The 16,599-nt window shown below is 38.5% G+C and overlaps 1 protein-coding gene across 2 annotated transcripts; it reads right to left on the reverse strand.

Moving 5' to 3' along the window:
* Nucleotides 1-1,949: 1,949 nt before the first annotated feature.
* On the reverse strand, nucleotides 1,950-16,380 carry cfap100 (cilia and flagella associated protein 100). 2 transcript variants are annotated; one of them, XM_079352836.1, is made up of 14 exons: nucleotides 16,266-16,380; nucleotides 14,114-14,223; nucleotides 13,820-14,009; nucleotides 13,477-13,538; nucleotides 13,084-13,247; nucleotides 12,918-12,998; nucleotides 12,449-12,618; nucleotides 7,242-7,326; nucleotides 6,854-6,890; nucleotides 6,594-6,748; nucleotides 5,799-5,922; nucleotides 5,522-5,724; nucleotides 2,532-2,625; nucleotides 1,950-2,110 (listed from the first exon to the last, which is right to left on the reverse strand). In XM_079352836.1, the coding sequence occupies exons 1-14, from the start codon at nucleotides 16,363-16,365 to the stop codon at nucleotides 1,985-1,987; spliced, it is 1,701 nt and encodes a 566-aa protein (XP_079208962.1). In that variant the 5' UTR covers nucleotides 16,366-16,380; the 3' UTR covers nucleotides 1,950-1,984. The 2 variants fall into 2 exon arrangements, with proteins under 2 accessions (XP_079208962.1, XP_079208961.1); XM_079352835.1 differs by having other exon boundaries at nucleotides 13,477-13,541.
* Between the last annotated feature and the right edge of the window lie 219 nt (nucleotides 16,381-16,599).

Here is a 16,599-nt window from a genome sequence, read left to right on the forward strand (position 1 = left end):
TATAACTTGTTTTGTCAAAGCATAATTTGCAGTTCCTCCAGTACAGGCGGATAGTCTAGCCGTGTTCCACTGGTATGCCTTATTCTAGATGTCTTGCCATGTTTAACTGTGTATAGGGGATAATAAGGGAAGCCCTTTTGCTGGCCGAGCAGGTAATGGGAGGTTCTCTGCTCTCTCTACCTTAATTTGATGAATTGTGCCTTCTATGAATGTGTCAATATAGTATAGGAATGTGTTCTATGAATGTGTCAATATATAGTACAATATATAAAGCTGCATTCTGTTATTTGGTGGCTCTAATTTTAAGGCCATAATTTCTTACCACCATCCTTGAAACCCACCATGTGTTACATGAGGGGAAAAAAAGCCACAAAGCTGTATTATATATTGACCTATACTGTCCAAGAGCCAAAAGAAAGTCCTGTGCAGTATTACGTCCGCACTATGGACCTGAGACAGAATGTTTTTCTGAGCGAGCCAAGACAGGGTTGAAGTATAACCCAGAGCGCATACAGACCCAATTGTTGCAAACAGTGTTGATGATGCAGTTCATGAGCTAGATGAGCTGTAGCGTTGCCAAAAGTGTGTAAGTGTAAAGGTGGAGTTTCTATGACCAAAAAAGAAGTGAAAGTGGCTATAGATTCAAGAGGAACACTTGAGAAGTTAAGCAGGTTAGATCTTTGAGAAAAAAACCAAAATCTTGTCTCCTAAACCCAACCATAGTACAGTACTTCAGAATGTTGATGCTCTAAATAAGTCATTTGTGAAGTTCTCCAGAACATAACCACATGTTCCCAGTATCAGCCAGGTAAAGATAAATCAAGATGATGAAAGAACGCACAAAATTTCTCCGAAAAACTGGCCAGGGCTAAACAAAAAACAAAAATTCTTGAGTGTGAAAATCAAAAGTAGTAGCTCAGATTAAGACTGGAGGATGTGAGATGGATTAGACAACACTCTCTGTCCCAGTCTGAGAACAGACTGCTCATATATTGGCGTAGAGAGAGGTTATTCAAAAAGTCAGAATTCTGAGATTAAAGTAAAACTCATAATTCTTAGAACTTTTTTCTCAGAATTCTGATAAAGAAAACTAATCTGAGATGGATTTTGCAGCTTTACCCTTGAAAAAAATGTCTCTCTCATCTGGCTGGTCTTCAACATTAGTGCACTGGGGACGACCCACATTGAGAACAAAATCTCAAACTAAAAATATTGAAATTTAACGTTTATGTGACCGTATACTGGGTGTATTCATTTAATTGTGTCTAAAGTGTAATCTTGAGGTTCAAAGTATTTTGATGCAGCCTGTATACCTACAGGAAAATGTTTGGCAACATTTTATTGTTTTAGTTGGGGAGGTTGTGACATACTAGTAATGTTTCATATTTTTCTCGTTGATTTTTGATATCAGTGTGTCAATTACAATTAATTGGATTAATGCAAGTGTTTAAACTAATTCATATTTGTAATATAAATAGTTTAAAAATGCAATTAAAACCAGTTGGACTGACCTTAATTCTTGTTATAACTGTGTGTATTCCAAACAATGTTTCACCTACCTTTATAAGAATAAGGAACTGTTTCTTGAAATAGGTTCAATGTAAAGATGCTGTATGGCTGGAAAATGGAGTAAGCTTGTGTTCAAATACGGCCTTTTCTTTAATAAAAGTTGCAAAACGTGCAGAAAGACATGCTCTGACTGGTTCATTTTTAAGGGTGCAACATAAGGAACAGAGGACATATCGAGGTCAGAGGCCTTGAAAGAGTTGCAAGATCTGCACCTAAAAGCACGCTTTCATGGTCCTGACACTTGGTTTGAAGAGGTAAGCTTTTGCACAGTATGGTTGCTCATGAATGAGCACAAGCATGGGAACGCAACATGGACGACATGACATATAACCTAATCGATGCGGTACTTAAAGTAACTCTTACACTGTCATACCATAATGTCATTTGATTGTAATCGATTTAATAGTTCTTTGCTTTAATCTACATCCTCAGTTTTGAAGAGGAAAAAATCGATCTTGTCATCAGCAGAATTGTTGTCCACATGGACCTCTCTGACCTTCGGGGCAACAGGCATGCATCTGGGCATGAGCTTTCTTGTAGTCTGAAAAAGAACATGGAGTTAGCTGAATGCATAAATAGTGTGTTTTAGGATTTGATATATGCTTCACGTTATAACATGAGAAGTAATCATCTATTAAAATAAAAGGTTTAATATCATAACAAAATGAAATATTTTTTTCATGAAGAAATACATTTCTTGTTGAATCATAAAACATTAAAATTTCAACATTATCACATGACAGTCATTTTCTTTCACTCGCATGCATGGCAACAAAAACTGGCTGAATCCAATTTTAGTCTGCCTCTCGAAAGCCTTGAAAAAATGTAATTTTAAGTTTGGTAAATTAATGATGTACTACTGTAGCAAACTGGGATTACATTTGATGTAAACTAGAGGTAATACAACATTTAAAGTATTTTAAAACGTGTTTATATGAAGCACTTTAAAGCGAAAAACTCACTATTTTCTTGGAGTCAGCCAGGGATTTTTCCAAGTACCTCCTCATCCTTTCCTTCTGTTTCTCTCTCTGCTCCTTCAGCTTTTCCTCACGATGCCTGCAGAAGAAGTTGGAATAGAGAAGACATTTTATTATTGAAATATATTTACATAAGGTGTGCAAACTAGCCACTAGGCCACTGGCGCCCCAAGTATATGTCCTTTTTTCTTTTAGTGTACTTGCTTTTTTCTTGGTGTTCCACACCTAAGTGCTAAGTGTCTAAGTGCTTCTCCACTGGCAATCTGCCTGTACCTTCGAGCATATCCCTCGTCTTGTGTTAGCTTTCTGTTACCATCTCTTATGTTAACGGGTCGGTTTTGACCCATGTCTTAAATCACCTTTAAAATACACTGAAAACAATTATCTATCATCCAATTTGTTTCTCATCTCTTGGTTACCTTGTTAGGCTTCCTTATCCATGAAAATATTGGTTTTAATATTTTTGGTGTGGGCCATTGGGCCTTTTTTTTGTCAGTATACCCCTCGATTTCAATTTTAAGAAATGGTAAAATGAACCTCAAGAGAATTGTATAAATAAATAAAAGGTTGTTGTGTTACCTGACTATTACTGAGGGGTATTAGAACACATCTCTTAAATAAATTTGTTTTATTTATTTTTTCATTTTAATAATTTTAACTATAGTAACATCTATGGTGTTACGGGTCAATTTCGACCCATATATATTTACTATTATTTTTCCATTACTTGGTGGATGTGGGTCCACAACACAAATGCATTATATGCAGATACATCGAGGATGTTGTAAAACACAACACCTATGGCCCTGGGTTGAACATCAGTGGAAGAAGCTGCACTCATGTGTCCCAGACATCCCTGATGGGGGCAAGCTTGTCAGATCTTGCTCTGGTTGTCAAATCTGAGGACTCTTGATATCATATGAAAGGTCTGAAGTGACATTGTTGCCTGGAAAATATTTCTACCTGTCGATGCATCCAGAGACTATCAGTGGCCTTATTGCAGGATCTGTACACTCCAGCAAAAAAAAGAACACCAATATAAGCATCCAGGTATTCCTCATCCATGTCTTTCCACATGTCGCCATGGACTTTTTTTCCTTCAAGGTTTGTCATAGCAATGATGACTCTTTTTAGTGACAATGGCATAAATAGCTCAAAACATGTCTTGATGTCAGTGACTCTCGTCACAGCAAACCTTGAGATTCCAGGGGTCATTTTGATGACATTTGCAGCAGCTACCCTGCCATGTAAATCATGATGAAATGAGCTCCAACAGATCTCACCACTTTTGGACTTGAATCTTTCAGCAGGAGTAGCTTCACCACCGGTGACCTCCTCATCAGACTCATCAGATGTGTCTGTGTCTTCTGGATGATACTCCACATTGTCTTTCTCCTCAGAAACCTGTTCATCCGTATCACTATGCTGCTCTGTGTCCACTCCCTCATTTTCAGCAAAAATATTATCCAGAACTTCTTTCACTGTAAATCTTTTTTTCATTTTTGCATGCTGCAAATTGAAGATGTGCACTCTGCAAGTCACCAACTCTATACTGAATTGACCTCACATGTCTGGAAATGCCTGTCGTTGTTTGTTTTGTTTTTGTACTGGATAACAAGGTAAAATGAGAATCCCCTAAAGCTCACATGATTGGGAGAGGAGCTGGCTGTCAGTGTGTGTTCAATTTTGGCTCTAATTATTGCTTTATAATCTTATTTTTATAACTGGGTCAAAACCGACCCTAACAACACCAAGGTCATTATTTTAACCAGAGCATTTTACAATTTAGTGAAAACAAAAAAAATGTTTTATTTTGTTGAAATAGAGATTCCTGACAAAGTCAAAAAGCCTTGATGCAAAAAAAAAAAGTTACGTGGTTCTTTTATGCATTTAAAAACTAAAACGGGTCGGTGCCGACCCTAACACAAGACGAAGGATATGACAAAATGACAGCAGTGCTGATAAACAATAAAACTGCACTTTGATGTCATAGTGCTTAAATAAAATAAAATCATATGAAAATGTGACAGAAGAGGGTAGAGCTACATGTGCACATGCACAAGAGATGGATGATTGATTACCAAGTTGGTGACAATTTAATATAAAACTTTGTTTGATCACGAATCTCAGCAGTCTCATCAGACACGTGGCGCAGAACGTCTTGGCTTGCAGTGCAGATTTCTTTCTATTATCCTCACGTTGGCACAATAGCATATATAGTTGCCTGTTAGCATCCAGGGGTGTTTGTTTTCAAATGAGATGTGGTCAGAGATGATGTATAAACTTAAAAAATGAAATAAAGTGTATTGTACCGTATCTAAGTCCCTAGTCGCTGACTATAGACTCACTCAATGTTACTCTACAATTTATCAGTGAAATTTACTACATTTCAGGCTGGAGTCTCTTTTGACAGTGACAGATTATTATCAATTCCAATGACCTGCATAAGGGCATTGATCTGTAAAAAAAAGAAAAAAAGATGACGCATCTCCAGCTCCTCTGACTCAAAATATAGTAAGTCAAGCCAAATTACCCCAGGATCGTTGGTGACATCTTGTACTAGTGTCATTATTTGGACCCAAAGTTTTTTCAGTGTTGATGGGACTGGTAGAGTTATGGTATTTATATCCTGCTACTTCATGACAGGACTCAGCCAGGAATTCTTGAGAGAGATTGAACCTCTCCTCCAGCCAGCCATCCACGACTGTACATGATTCATGATTTATTTAAGGCAGCAAAGTCCATGCAGTGCTGAAATGATAATTTTTGTTAAACAGGAAGTCTAATTTTGATTAAATTGGGGGAGGGGTTAGTTATAGACACAGCGTCCCCGTAACATAAAAAAAAAGAATTCAGTTGAACAATAGAAGTGGAATAACAATGAAGGGACAAACTTCAACAGGCTGCATGCAGGGTTGATAAATGGGTACCAAACACTTAAGAGAAGATCATTAGAGTTTGGTCAATGATAATACCTGCTCCTCCTCTCACTCTCCTTTAACTTCCTCATCATCTCCAAGCTTTCTTCTGGGATGCTCTCAATGCTCTGTAGCAGTTGTGATAACCGGTTTTCAATATTGGCCAGCCTCTCCAGGGTGCTGAGGCTAGTCATCCTGTCATCCACACAGCAGTGATGAACCTCAGCTACCTTCTTATCCAGCGTGTCCCACATGATATCCTGTTAGCAGGAAAAGTGCTAAAATTACACAGTTCTTTTTATCAACATTTAGCCATACACATTATGTTCCTTACCTGATCTTCTGTGTTCATATGGAACTGAACCTTCTGTTTGAGTTTGATGCATTTTGCTTTCTCTTTATCAATTCTCTGGTAAATGTTGTTTATCTGCAGCGTTAGCTGCTCTTCATCCTTTTCACTTCAGAAAAAAAGGAGACATTTAAGATGGATATGGAAAAAGGTTAGGAGTTAGGAGAAACAGATTAAAAGCAAGTTTTCAAAACGTTTAAAATGAAAAATATCTAAGTTCAAGCAATGCAGAAAAATGGCTGAATGGAAATTCCAATTCAACAGAGAAATAAGGGTGTCTAGACGTTTCATTTGTAACTTAATGTTAACTCTTTTCAGTATTTGTATCACAGTACAAGGCTAAAAGAGGAGACGTCCTTATTCATAAATATAGATTTAGGTGATTTAATTCAAATAAATTTCTTGCAAGGTTAAATCTCTTTGTGATGTCGCTGGCTTCTTTTGTGCTGTGCCACATCCTCTACAATAAGAAGATTACATGTTTTGGAGGACTGTTACCACAGGACAATTCTGGATAGGCAATGAAGAAGCCTGATCTACAGGACCAGTAAATGCCAATCAAGTGGGTATTGTTTGTCTTTATCTTTTTGCAGATTTGTTGCAATGCATTGTTTTCCCTGGTTTTGTTTGTCTTGAGGTTTCCAGGATTGGAATTTAGACATAATAGGTGGACTTTTTTTTTTTAAAGAGAGAGAGTCTGCTTACTTTATTCAAAGGAAACTGCAAAATACCAAAATCCTTAACTCCAAGGGGCCTTTACTATGAACAAGTTATGCTTACATTTTCTTTCTTATAGTCTCCATTGACTGTCGAAACTCCTCCAGAGTCTCAACAACTCTGGAGGAGTTCTGAATGAGTGACAAGTTTTGCTCTTTAAGCTCAGTAACCAGATCCAGAAGCTGCTGGGGATCTGTGAAGTATATCATTGGCTCATTCTGCAGAGGGGACAATGAAGTAAGGAAGAAAGTCAAACTTTAAATTTGGACAAAAAAAGGCACAAAAGGAAGAGATGGATGGTGAGAGAAATAGATTTTCCTAACCTCATATTCTGAGCTGTCAAACTCCAATGTAGAACCGCTGATAATAAAAGACAAAGGAGAGTTTTAGAGGTCAGGATAAATTACTTGTATTTAAATCATTATGAATGAATATACTGAAAATGTTCAGTAATTATCAAGCATGCTGCGGGTCAAAAAGACCCCCAAAAAGTTTAATTAAGTATGTTTCAATGACAATGAAACCTTTGTTCTACTTAACTTTTTACAAGTGCTTTTGTCCTCTTTAGGTAGACAATCTAAAGCCACTGTTTTTATGTACAGCTTGATTTTCATATGGTAAATACTTGAGTCATGGACTGTCAACCTGATGGACAACCAAAGCAATGTAAAGGATTTGTTGATTGAGGATGATGTGTTGCTGTTTCCTTACAGTGTATTGATGTGGACTGAGGACAGCTTTGGCTCGCTGATGAAGGGCATCTCCCTTCCTGGACTGGAAACATTGCGCTCCAAACCTGAGTCAATTTTATCATTCAAATCATTCTACTATAACTATTTACATAATTATTTTACCTGTGAGAAATTAACTAGACTTCCAGGAGACAGCAAATGTTCTGAAGAATGAAGGTGAAAGAAAGCCACAGGAGGGCATCCTCTTTCTCAGACAACACCATACAAAATGTAAATGTAATTTGATTATCACAGAGTCACTGTCTCCAGAGGACAGGATACAGGAAACTTCAAATAACTATTGTAATGTAAAGATCACCATTTGTTAAGTGTAAGGTCACCTCCCTCCATCTCTCTGTACTGCATATAAGGATTTGTAATGTAAGGGTTCGGGAGAAGATGCTCTGGCCTCTCCTCCGTGCTGCACGTATTAAAAGAGATCTGATTCAAGCGCCACCGTGAATTTTCTTCTTGAGAATTAGCAACTCTCCACCTCGTAAAAGGAGAATTTTCCACGACATTATGGCGACGAGAGGATGGGATAGACGTTTCCGCTGATTGCAACCTGAGACTGAACTGGAGGAGCTGCCGGCCGGGAAAATTCCGCTCCGACAAACGGAGATTTTGGATCCCACCTGACGTCAGATACAGGGTGCAGACAGCGGACGCTCTATCTAAGTGAGTACGGCGTTTGAATCATTTGCTCAATTTGTAAAAGCCTAGGTAGCTGAAACGTAATTTAAGTCCTTTGGGGTGGTTTCAGTTATGCTTTTCGGGTCCATATAGTGTTTTATGGACGCCATGCCCATGTAATACCGGTCTTGGAGGTTTATGTTTTGGTAATTCCCATACCCTGCGCGGTGATGGAGGTTGATGTGTAGTGTGTTTTGTTGATGTGTTGTGCGTTTTATATGTTTAGAGTGTCTTAAACGAGAAAAGTTAAGAAAAAGAAAAAACGAAAAATGAAACTAAAATATCTAACGAACAGCACGAGGCTGTCTGCACTTAAAGAATAAAACACGTGAAACAACGATTATTATAGATATACACAAGGCCCCACTAAAATAAAATGGGCGTATGAGTGATAATCAAAAATAAAAACTTTGTTTGCGACATTCAGTGTCTGGCATGCAGATTGTATGCTATTGAGGTGCGTTGCTCGGAACTTATGTGTCATACAAACCACCTGGCTGAATTAAGTTGCAAAAAGTTTTAGTGTATGTTTGATAAGATCCAACCATACACTGTATGGGAAGATCAGTGTGATTGTGAAGTTGTGTGAGTGATAAGCCCATTGAACGTTTAAGCACATCTGTCCCAGTGAGTCACTGAAAACATGAGAAAACAAAACGGGGAAAAATAACATTTATATCTGAATTTTCAGGCTCTGCTGAATTAAGAGCAGACAAATGGGGAATATGTGATTTAGAGATGTTCAACTTTAGCAGTTCTTCACACATGAGATGTCTTCTATTAAAAGAAATTAAGCACAGAATGTTTTATGATGGCGTTGAGTATGTTAGACTAAAAGGTAAAAATGAAAGTAGGGAAGAAAAGATTATTTTGTTTTTTCAAAATTAGTAGAGATTGAAAGGAAAAAGAAATGAGGTTTTAAATAAGAAATGAAGGACAAGTAGAAATGTAGGGTTAGATTTTAAGATGTGACTTCCTCCTCTGTCTCCACACCTACAACTCTGCAGCAACACCTCCTCCACAGGAGGTCAAGCACACCAGACGAACTCTTAGAAAGAAGAGGGGCCGACCACACACCCGGATTTAAAAGCCTTCTTTCTGTCTCCTTAAGCAAGTAACTCTGTTTCTCCAAGAAAGAATTTTTACACAGGCCATGTCAACCAAACGTGAAGGAGGTTGCAGAGGAAACACCTGAAAAAGACTGGAGATTGATGGGCCACAGAGTCCTGGACAGAGATTGCCACCAAAAAGCAAAAGGAGAAGAAGACTGGGTCCATATCGAACTGAAAGTGCAACAGCACTGACTCCAAGAACAATGCTACAGGAGGGAAGGAGATGGGAATCCTGAGATTAATACAAGATCCAGAAGAATCCTGGTCACATGCACCACTTGAAGGTGTCTGTTCATTCTGTAGGATTCCTCTTGACAAAGCCAGAGGAGGCAGTGGAGGAAGGTCAGAGTAGTGAGCAGCACATACAGAGACACACACACACACCTACACACAGAGAAACACTGATTCAACTGAAAAAGAATAAACGTTGCAACTAACACTGTAATGATAATTAAAACTTTAAACAATTTTGAATTTTAGAAATATAATAGCATATTATATTGTTTTCCAGTCAAAATTTAATTTTAGACGAGATTAAAAGATATCCATTTAGTCCTGAGACTGTTTTGAAATCATTGTTTTATAAATTAAGGTGCTATTGTTGAACTTTTCTAAATCTCACCATACCTCCCCCATCGTGCCTGAAGAAAAAAAAACAGATTGGGGTTGGAATTCATTAAAATGCTTAAGGGATGTAAATAAGGGTGGTCAGCATCCGGCAGATGTCTGTAACACCTATGTTAATCAGCTTGGGTTTTTTTAGTTTGTTTTAACAAATGCAAATTCTAGCATTTCTTTTCATCTTGACTCACAGTTCTGGGTTGCTTTCACAATCAATGGTGCATTTTATTTTTGGATGTAGATACCATAGGGTGTTTTTCTCCAACTTTCACTGTGGATTGAAATGGAGCTGAGAAATTAGTTTTTATCAACCATTGTGTATTAATACACTTGTTCAGTATATTGACAGTGTCTGTGTATATGTTTCCCTATGCAGAGGCATTGTCAAGCTGAGACAGTGTTTGTTGTTTGTCCATTTTTGTTTTCTGGCAGAAAACGGTCCGATATTTTGCAGGACAAGTTTGCAAGCTATTTTTAGTTTTTTAAAAATGCATTATTTTACTCCGGAGTTTCATAAATTTGGTCCTGATTTACGTCCACAATCTTGGATGTTAAAAAACTGCAAAAACAAACAAACGGTTGCCTAATTGGTTTGAACAGGCTATTGTTGTCCATGGATTTTAAAAAGGGTGGAGATCTCCCTACCCCCACACATGGGGGTAGATATTTGGCCATGACTGACTTTTTTGACTTGAACTCCTGACACAGATAAAGCTTCAACTGACTTGACACAAGCTTTATCGAGTTCCCTCTGTCTATGACTACCAGACACTACCAACCTTTTTAAATCTTTTTGTGCACTCATGTGATTTTAAAATGAAGAACAGTCTTAACCTTACTCTTTACAGCTCAAGATGGAGAACCACACCCCTGTCTGTGTCAAAAACCAAGAGATGCACTCTTTGACACTCTTTTCATTAACTTTGATTTGTTTGTACTAACACTGCTAACCTGTCTGCTCAGGCAGCTGTACTATTGGGAAGGATTTCACAGTACATACTGACTTTAAATATGCATTTCATCAGTATGTAAATGTCAGCTCATACAGGTGCTAATGACCCAGAGTCACTGGGATTTGAAGCTCCTGGGACTGCTGCTCTTTCACCTGTCTCCCCCACTCTACAAATGTTTTATCTGTCCAAAATGACGTTTTTACCCCTCAAAGATATCTCTGTGCCTCAAAAGTTTGACACATGGTCTTGACCATGTGTCAAAGGGGTGGATAACCATGTTTTCTAAGTTGTCTTCCCTAAGGTGAAAGCGGCCCTTCTGGGGATTACATTGGTGAAACTCCACAACATCCAGCCTGGAGATGGAAAGGACCTGAGAAGGAAGCATGGACGTTTTAACCACGGTGGACAAGAACCAGATCTGGAGCTGCTGACAACAACAACTGCTGTCCAGATAACTGAGAGGGACACCTGGAGATGATGACAACATCCACTGACGATCGGATAGCTGAGAGGGATACCAAGATCCATACATCACTGCAAACCTTTTTCGAGCCATGGCACCGACGGAAGAACGACGATCTAACCTACGGAGTGCTGAGAGAGGACGCCGTGGGACGATTACCTATCATCAACTGATTCACTATACTGATACTTAGACACCCCATCTCTTACAGAAGGGTAAACATGGACTGTGTACAACAACAGATGAAGACACAAGATTCAACACAGGATCGGAACATCCAACAAGGGCATGATCAAAAAACTTGCCACAGAGAACTGTTTCAACAACATAAGTGCCTATTTTGTTATTATTTTGTTTTGTTTTTGTTTTATTTTTTTATCTCTTTATTTGTTTTTTCATTCATCTTTTCACTGTAATGAACAGTCTGTTATAATGACCTTGTATGATAATTTCTATAAATGTTGTTTTGACACTTTGTGTCAAAAAGGGAGGAATGTGAGAAATTAACTAGACTTCCAGGAGACAGCAAATGTTCTGAAGAATGAAGGTGAAAGAAAGCCACAGGAGGGCATCCTCTTTCTCAGACAACACCATACAAAATGTAAATGTAATTTGATTATCACAGAGTCACTGTCTCCAGAGGACAGGATACAGGAAACTTCAAATAACTATTGTAATGTAAAGATCACCATTTGTTAAGTGTAAGGTCACCTCCCTCCATCTCTCTGTACTGCATATAAGGATTTGTAATGTAAGGGTTCGGGAGAAGATGCTCTGGCCTCTCCTCCGTGCTGCACGTATTAAAAGAGATCTGATTCAAGCGCCACCGTGAAGTTCTTCTTTTGAGAATTAGCAACTCTCCACCTCGTAAAAGGAGAATTTTCCACGACATACCCTACAGTAACAAAGAACAGATATTCTGAAAAACAATAATATCAGGTAAGGAAGGGAAATGAAGATCGTCACACCAAGAAGCTCCTGTTTAAAGGGACTATTAAATGACCTTTCAAGCAATCATGCTCTTCCTCAGACTTGAAGGTGTAATTTGTGAGTCGCCACTTTAAATACACACCGACACAGCTATTCCTGTAGTTATGGGAACAGGAATTTTATATTACTGTGGACGGTTATATATTTGTCCACTGGTGTTTGTCAGGTATATATGTACAGTATGTATGAAGATTTATTGTTCTCTACTTATGTATCTGATCTTGTTTTTTTTCTTTCGTGTTTTTTGGATCCAGCATCCACAGATGTGCGTGTCTTTTTTAATTTTTCATTGAAGCAACAATAACAGGATAACAAGTGTTTTCCTTGTCCTCTAAAACTGTTCAAACGAACTTACCATTCCAAAAATCTGACTCAACAGATTCCCTGATCTGTTTGTCAAGAGTGTCTTTGGATGACAAAGCCTGAGACTTCTGGGCCTGCTGCCACTCCGAAGGAGACAACTTGAACAGAAGTTCTTTGTATCTCTTGTAGTCTATCAGGATCTCTTCAAACTTGGCAAGTTCACTGTGATACATAAATAATAGTTTCAACCCTCAACCTTCAAACATATAATACATGCCGACATGACAAGTTTCTTTGAAGAACAAAGAAAGAAGAGCGAAGATTTTTTAAGATAAGAACAAAACAGTAATCTGGTCTATGAGTTCTGGGAAGATACCACGGTTGGTTGGGTTAGGGTTACATTAATATGGCATGTCCAAAAATGCACAAGAACAAGGTTTCAGTGTGCAAACGCCTTAAGTGCCCCTTATTGTTTTATACAACATGGGAAGGTTCAAATGGATACTTTGACAAAACTCTACCTTGTCAAGGAACCCATTTCTGCCATCAGCTTCTTGATTTTTAGGTTCTTCTCCTGTTTGGACTTAGCCTCCAGCTCAAAACTAAAAACAGAAACAAGATGACTAATGTCTTCTTCTCAAGGCAACATTTGTATTTCGGCTTATCAACAAAGCAAGCGACACTTACAATGTTCTAGCTGCGACCGACTTCTTCTCATTATCCCTGAGGACCTCTTCAAATTTAAGGTTGTCTTCCTTGACGATTGTTTCAAGCTCCATTAGCTGTTTCTCTTTTTTTGCAATGGCTTTGTCCATCCTCAAAATGGAAGATTTCTTTGTCATCAGAGATAACTGGGGAAGGGAAGGAGAGGGAAAATAAACCAAGAGCTACAAAGTAATATCAAAAACCACTAACTGTCTGAACCTTTGTTAGACTACCCACAATTCCCCTCTTGAGACAAAATGGAATACATCTCTCAACACTTCAATCCATTTATGAATAACGGTATTTTGCTAAATAAAAGTCAACATATAAAGTAAGTTTTTCCCTTTGACACCATCGACTTATGAAATCATTTACCTCCAAAACAGCCTTCTGCCGTTCCATGGAGACTAAGTCATGTTTTCTGTCTTTCATAATGTCTTCTGGGGACAAAGGAAAACTGAAGTTAACCTTTTTTTTTTTTTTTTTTTTTTAAAGAAAATGTATTATTTTTTGCAGTTATTAGTTTGGGAAAGCTGAAGATGACAGGAAACGAGGGAAAGAGGGAGAAGATGACATGCAGAAAAAGCTCCATGGCTCCTGTCTTAAGGACTTGTAGCATTAGTCAACGCAAAGCACAAAAAATCATTCAGAGTTTCTGAATGAAACTTTTGAGGCAAGTTAAATAATCTAGCACCATTGAACTTTTTATTCCACTCACCTTGTTTCAGCATTGCTATCTTCAGCTCATGTCTGGCAGGTGCTTGGTTATGGCAAACTGTTTTCACCTTGTGTTTTGTATTATTCAACTCTTTTCCTTCCTCTTCCTCCTCCACTTGACCTACCGGCCCCATTTTTGAAGTGTGTGTTGTCTTCTCATCACCTTGCAAAGCCATGAACTTACATGTGTCCTGTGTGCAGTAGAAAACAGCAACAGACATGATTTTTTTCTCAGTGCCACACAAGTGTCTAAACTGTATTTCTGAAACAAAAGGTCCCAAATACAAAGCCTTACCTCTTTTTGGTTCCCTTTTTTATGTGGAGTCAACTTTAAAATGCTATTACTGTCTGGCACTTTGAAAGGGCTTTGTTGAGTCTCTTTTCTTGTCCTCCTTTGCATGTCTCCTAACAATACAAAAGAGAAAATGTATTTGGACAATGATATCTCTACTGCTGTCCGTTAATTGGCTAAGAGTATAGTAACTTTCCATGCAACAATTTACTTTCCTTATCCCCTCATAATTGTTTTTTTTTTTTAAAATCAGCAGCGGCGGTCAGATTTCAGGAGCGACGCACCACCGCTGCTTAATGCATACTGCAATGACAAAGTCGATGAATTGCTGGACGTTGGTCTTTGTTTACTGTGTCGTATTTTTCTTTGTTGAATTTATTTGTGGGGTACACTGTGTCGCACTGCTATAATGTCGTAATTATGGCTTATATGCCACCTACCAAATATGGCAGGGTTGACTGTGGAAATGCAAACAGGATCAGGCTTTAGAGAACCAAACTGTACTGATCCATACTGGACAACTTGAGTGTGACCATACGACTCTAGAGGGGCTCGGCCTGCAGCTCCATACCCGAGACTCAAAGAGCAGAACAAACACCAGTGAGAGAGTAACCCACCTTGGGGAGGGGCTACTGCCCTTTGTGATGTCATTCAGGGAAAATCTCCAAACTGCCTGTTTGAGCACTTATTTTCTGAAAAGTTGAGCAGACAATAGATGGAGAGGATGGACTTTTCGTACAAAGCCTGTTGTTAGAGCCATTTTTGTACTGTGTGTTCAGTACTTGTCTATAAATATGAGAAAAGCATGTTTTCTTAAATGCTTTATATAAGGATATTTTCATTGTAAGAAAATCAAGAAGCCAACATATAGTGCCAAAGTCATAATCAGGTATTGCTGACAGCCTATACGAGCAAGAATATGGGGCTGCATGCAATTAAAAGCTGATGAAAAATCCACAAACAAACGTGCATTTTCAGCCCCTCCAGGTGCCCGACAACAAGATCCAGTAATGTTGCAGTGGCATCGTCCCTTCCTTGCTTGGTAAGTGAATTGGAGTGGGTCAATTCTTTGAGACATCATGAGTAATCTCTTTTTTTTTTCAATACTTTCCATACCTTTCATGACTAGGGAGGTGAGCAGCACAGGGTGATAGACATTCAACATTTTTGTGGTTGTTGACCTTGGCTACGGGCACAACAGTGGATTCTTTCCATAATGCAGGAACTTTTTTCTGGGATAAGCAAAGCCGGAAGATGAATGTGAAAATGCCACTCAAGAACAAGTCGCAATTCTTTAGTAATCAGCCCGTGATGCAGTCAGGCCCATGGCTTTTCCTTACATTTGTCCGTTCAAGTGTCTGCCAGACCTCAATTCCATCTTCAATCTGTATTTGACTGCCCTCTGGTATATTTCTGAACTCGGCCAGTTCATCAGTAAAATCATGTGAGTCAAAAAATGAGTTTAAGAGATTAAACACCTGCTTTTTATTGTCCTGTTAACCGACCCTCCAGGCAGAGCGAGAATTACCAATCCTTAGTTCGTCCTCAACTTTATCTTTAAATCGCATTTTGGCTCGCTTGATTTCTTTTTTCACCAACTTCTGAGGAATTCTGTACTAAGTGATGTCTCGTTGGCCTTTTCTGATTTAGGACTCTCTTGGCGATTTACTGACCCAGGGCTTATTGTTTTGGTACAGTGTGATTGTCTTCCTGGAAATAATCATGTTTTCAGTTCATCCAGGTCAGAACAACAGTCCTTGAAGACTTCCCAGGCAGTACTGTAAAGACAGCCACCTCTTTACATTCAACATGGAGTGATTATTATTATTACTCCATCAACTATTTAATGACTGTAACACCTCTACTCAAAATATAGCCTACATTATAATACTGTGTACATTGTAGTAGGTAAAACGAGCCTTAATGTTTGTATAATATTGTAGATTACTTTTTAGTGTAGTGTAGCAGCAGAGTATGCACCAAGAGCAATCCTGTTGATGTGGACAGAAAAACGAATAGCCTAGCAGTAGTCCCAGTTTGCCTTCATTTGTTTCTCTCACGCTAAACACAGTGGTTCTTCCATTTAGCTCTCATGTTAGCATTAAGAGAAAACTTAAATACACAATACTTGATGTCAGTAATGAATTCGACTTACCGTGTGACATTTCTAAAGACAATTGACTCAAGCGCAACTCAGCACACTCAAACTTCGCTGTTCCGTTCGCGTCCTGTTGCTTCGCAACTGATGCCTTCATGGTCTCCTCGGAGCCTGGCCAATGTTGCCTTCATGGTCTCCTCTGAGCCTGGCCAATGTTGCATGGTCATCACTAAGTTTCAAAATTAAGTCGTTTTTCGAAAACAAAAGCGGCAATTTCAACATGTACAAACATCATGTGTCATACCTATGTATAATAAGGTTTGTAATAAAGCAAACCGTTTGTAAATCCGTCAATATTTCATGGAATTAAGAGTATTTTGTTTAAGCTTAT

This window comes from Symphodus melops, assembly GCF_947650265.1.
Source record: "Symphodus melops genome assembly, chromosome: 9".
NCBI classification, from domain to species: domain Eukaryota; kingdom Metazoa; phylum Chordata; class Actinopteri; order Labriformes; family Labridae; genus Symphodus; species Symphodus melops.

Bases quoted from the DNA above. Each gene is read 5' to 3' on its own strand.
- cfap100 (XM_079352835.1), bottom strand. From the start codon at position 16,365: ATGAAGGCATCAGTTGCGAAGCAACAGGACGCGAACGGAACAGCGAAG. The intron at 12,999-13,083 runs GTAAGTGTCGCT...TTCTGTTTTTAG, and splicing joins TCGGTCGCAGCTAGAACATT to TTTTGAGCTGGAGGCTAAGT. The intron at 5,923-6,593 runs GTAAGCATAACT...TTTTTTCTGAAG, and splicing joins GAGACTATAAGAAAGAAAAT to TGAAAAGGATGAAGAGCAGC.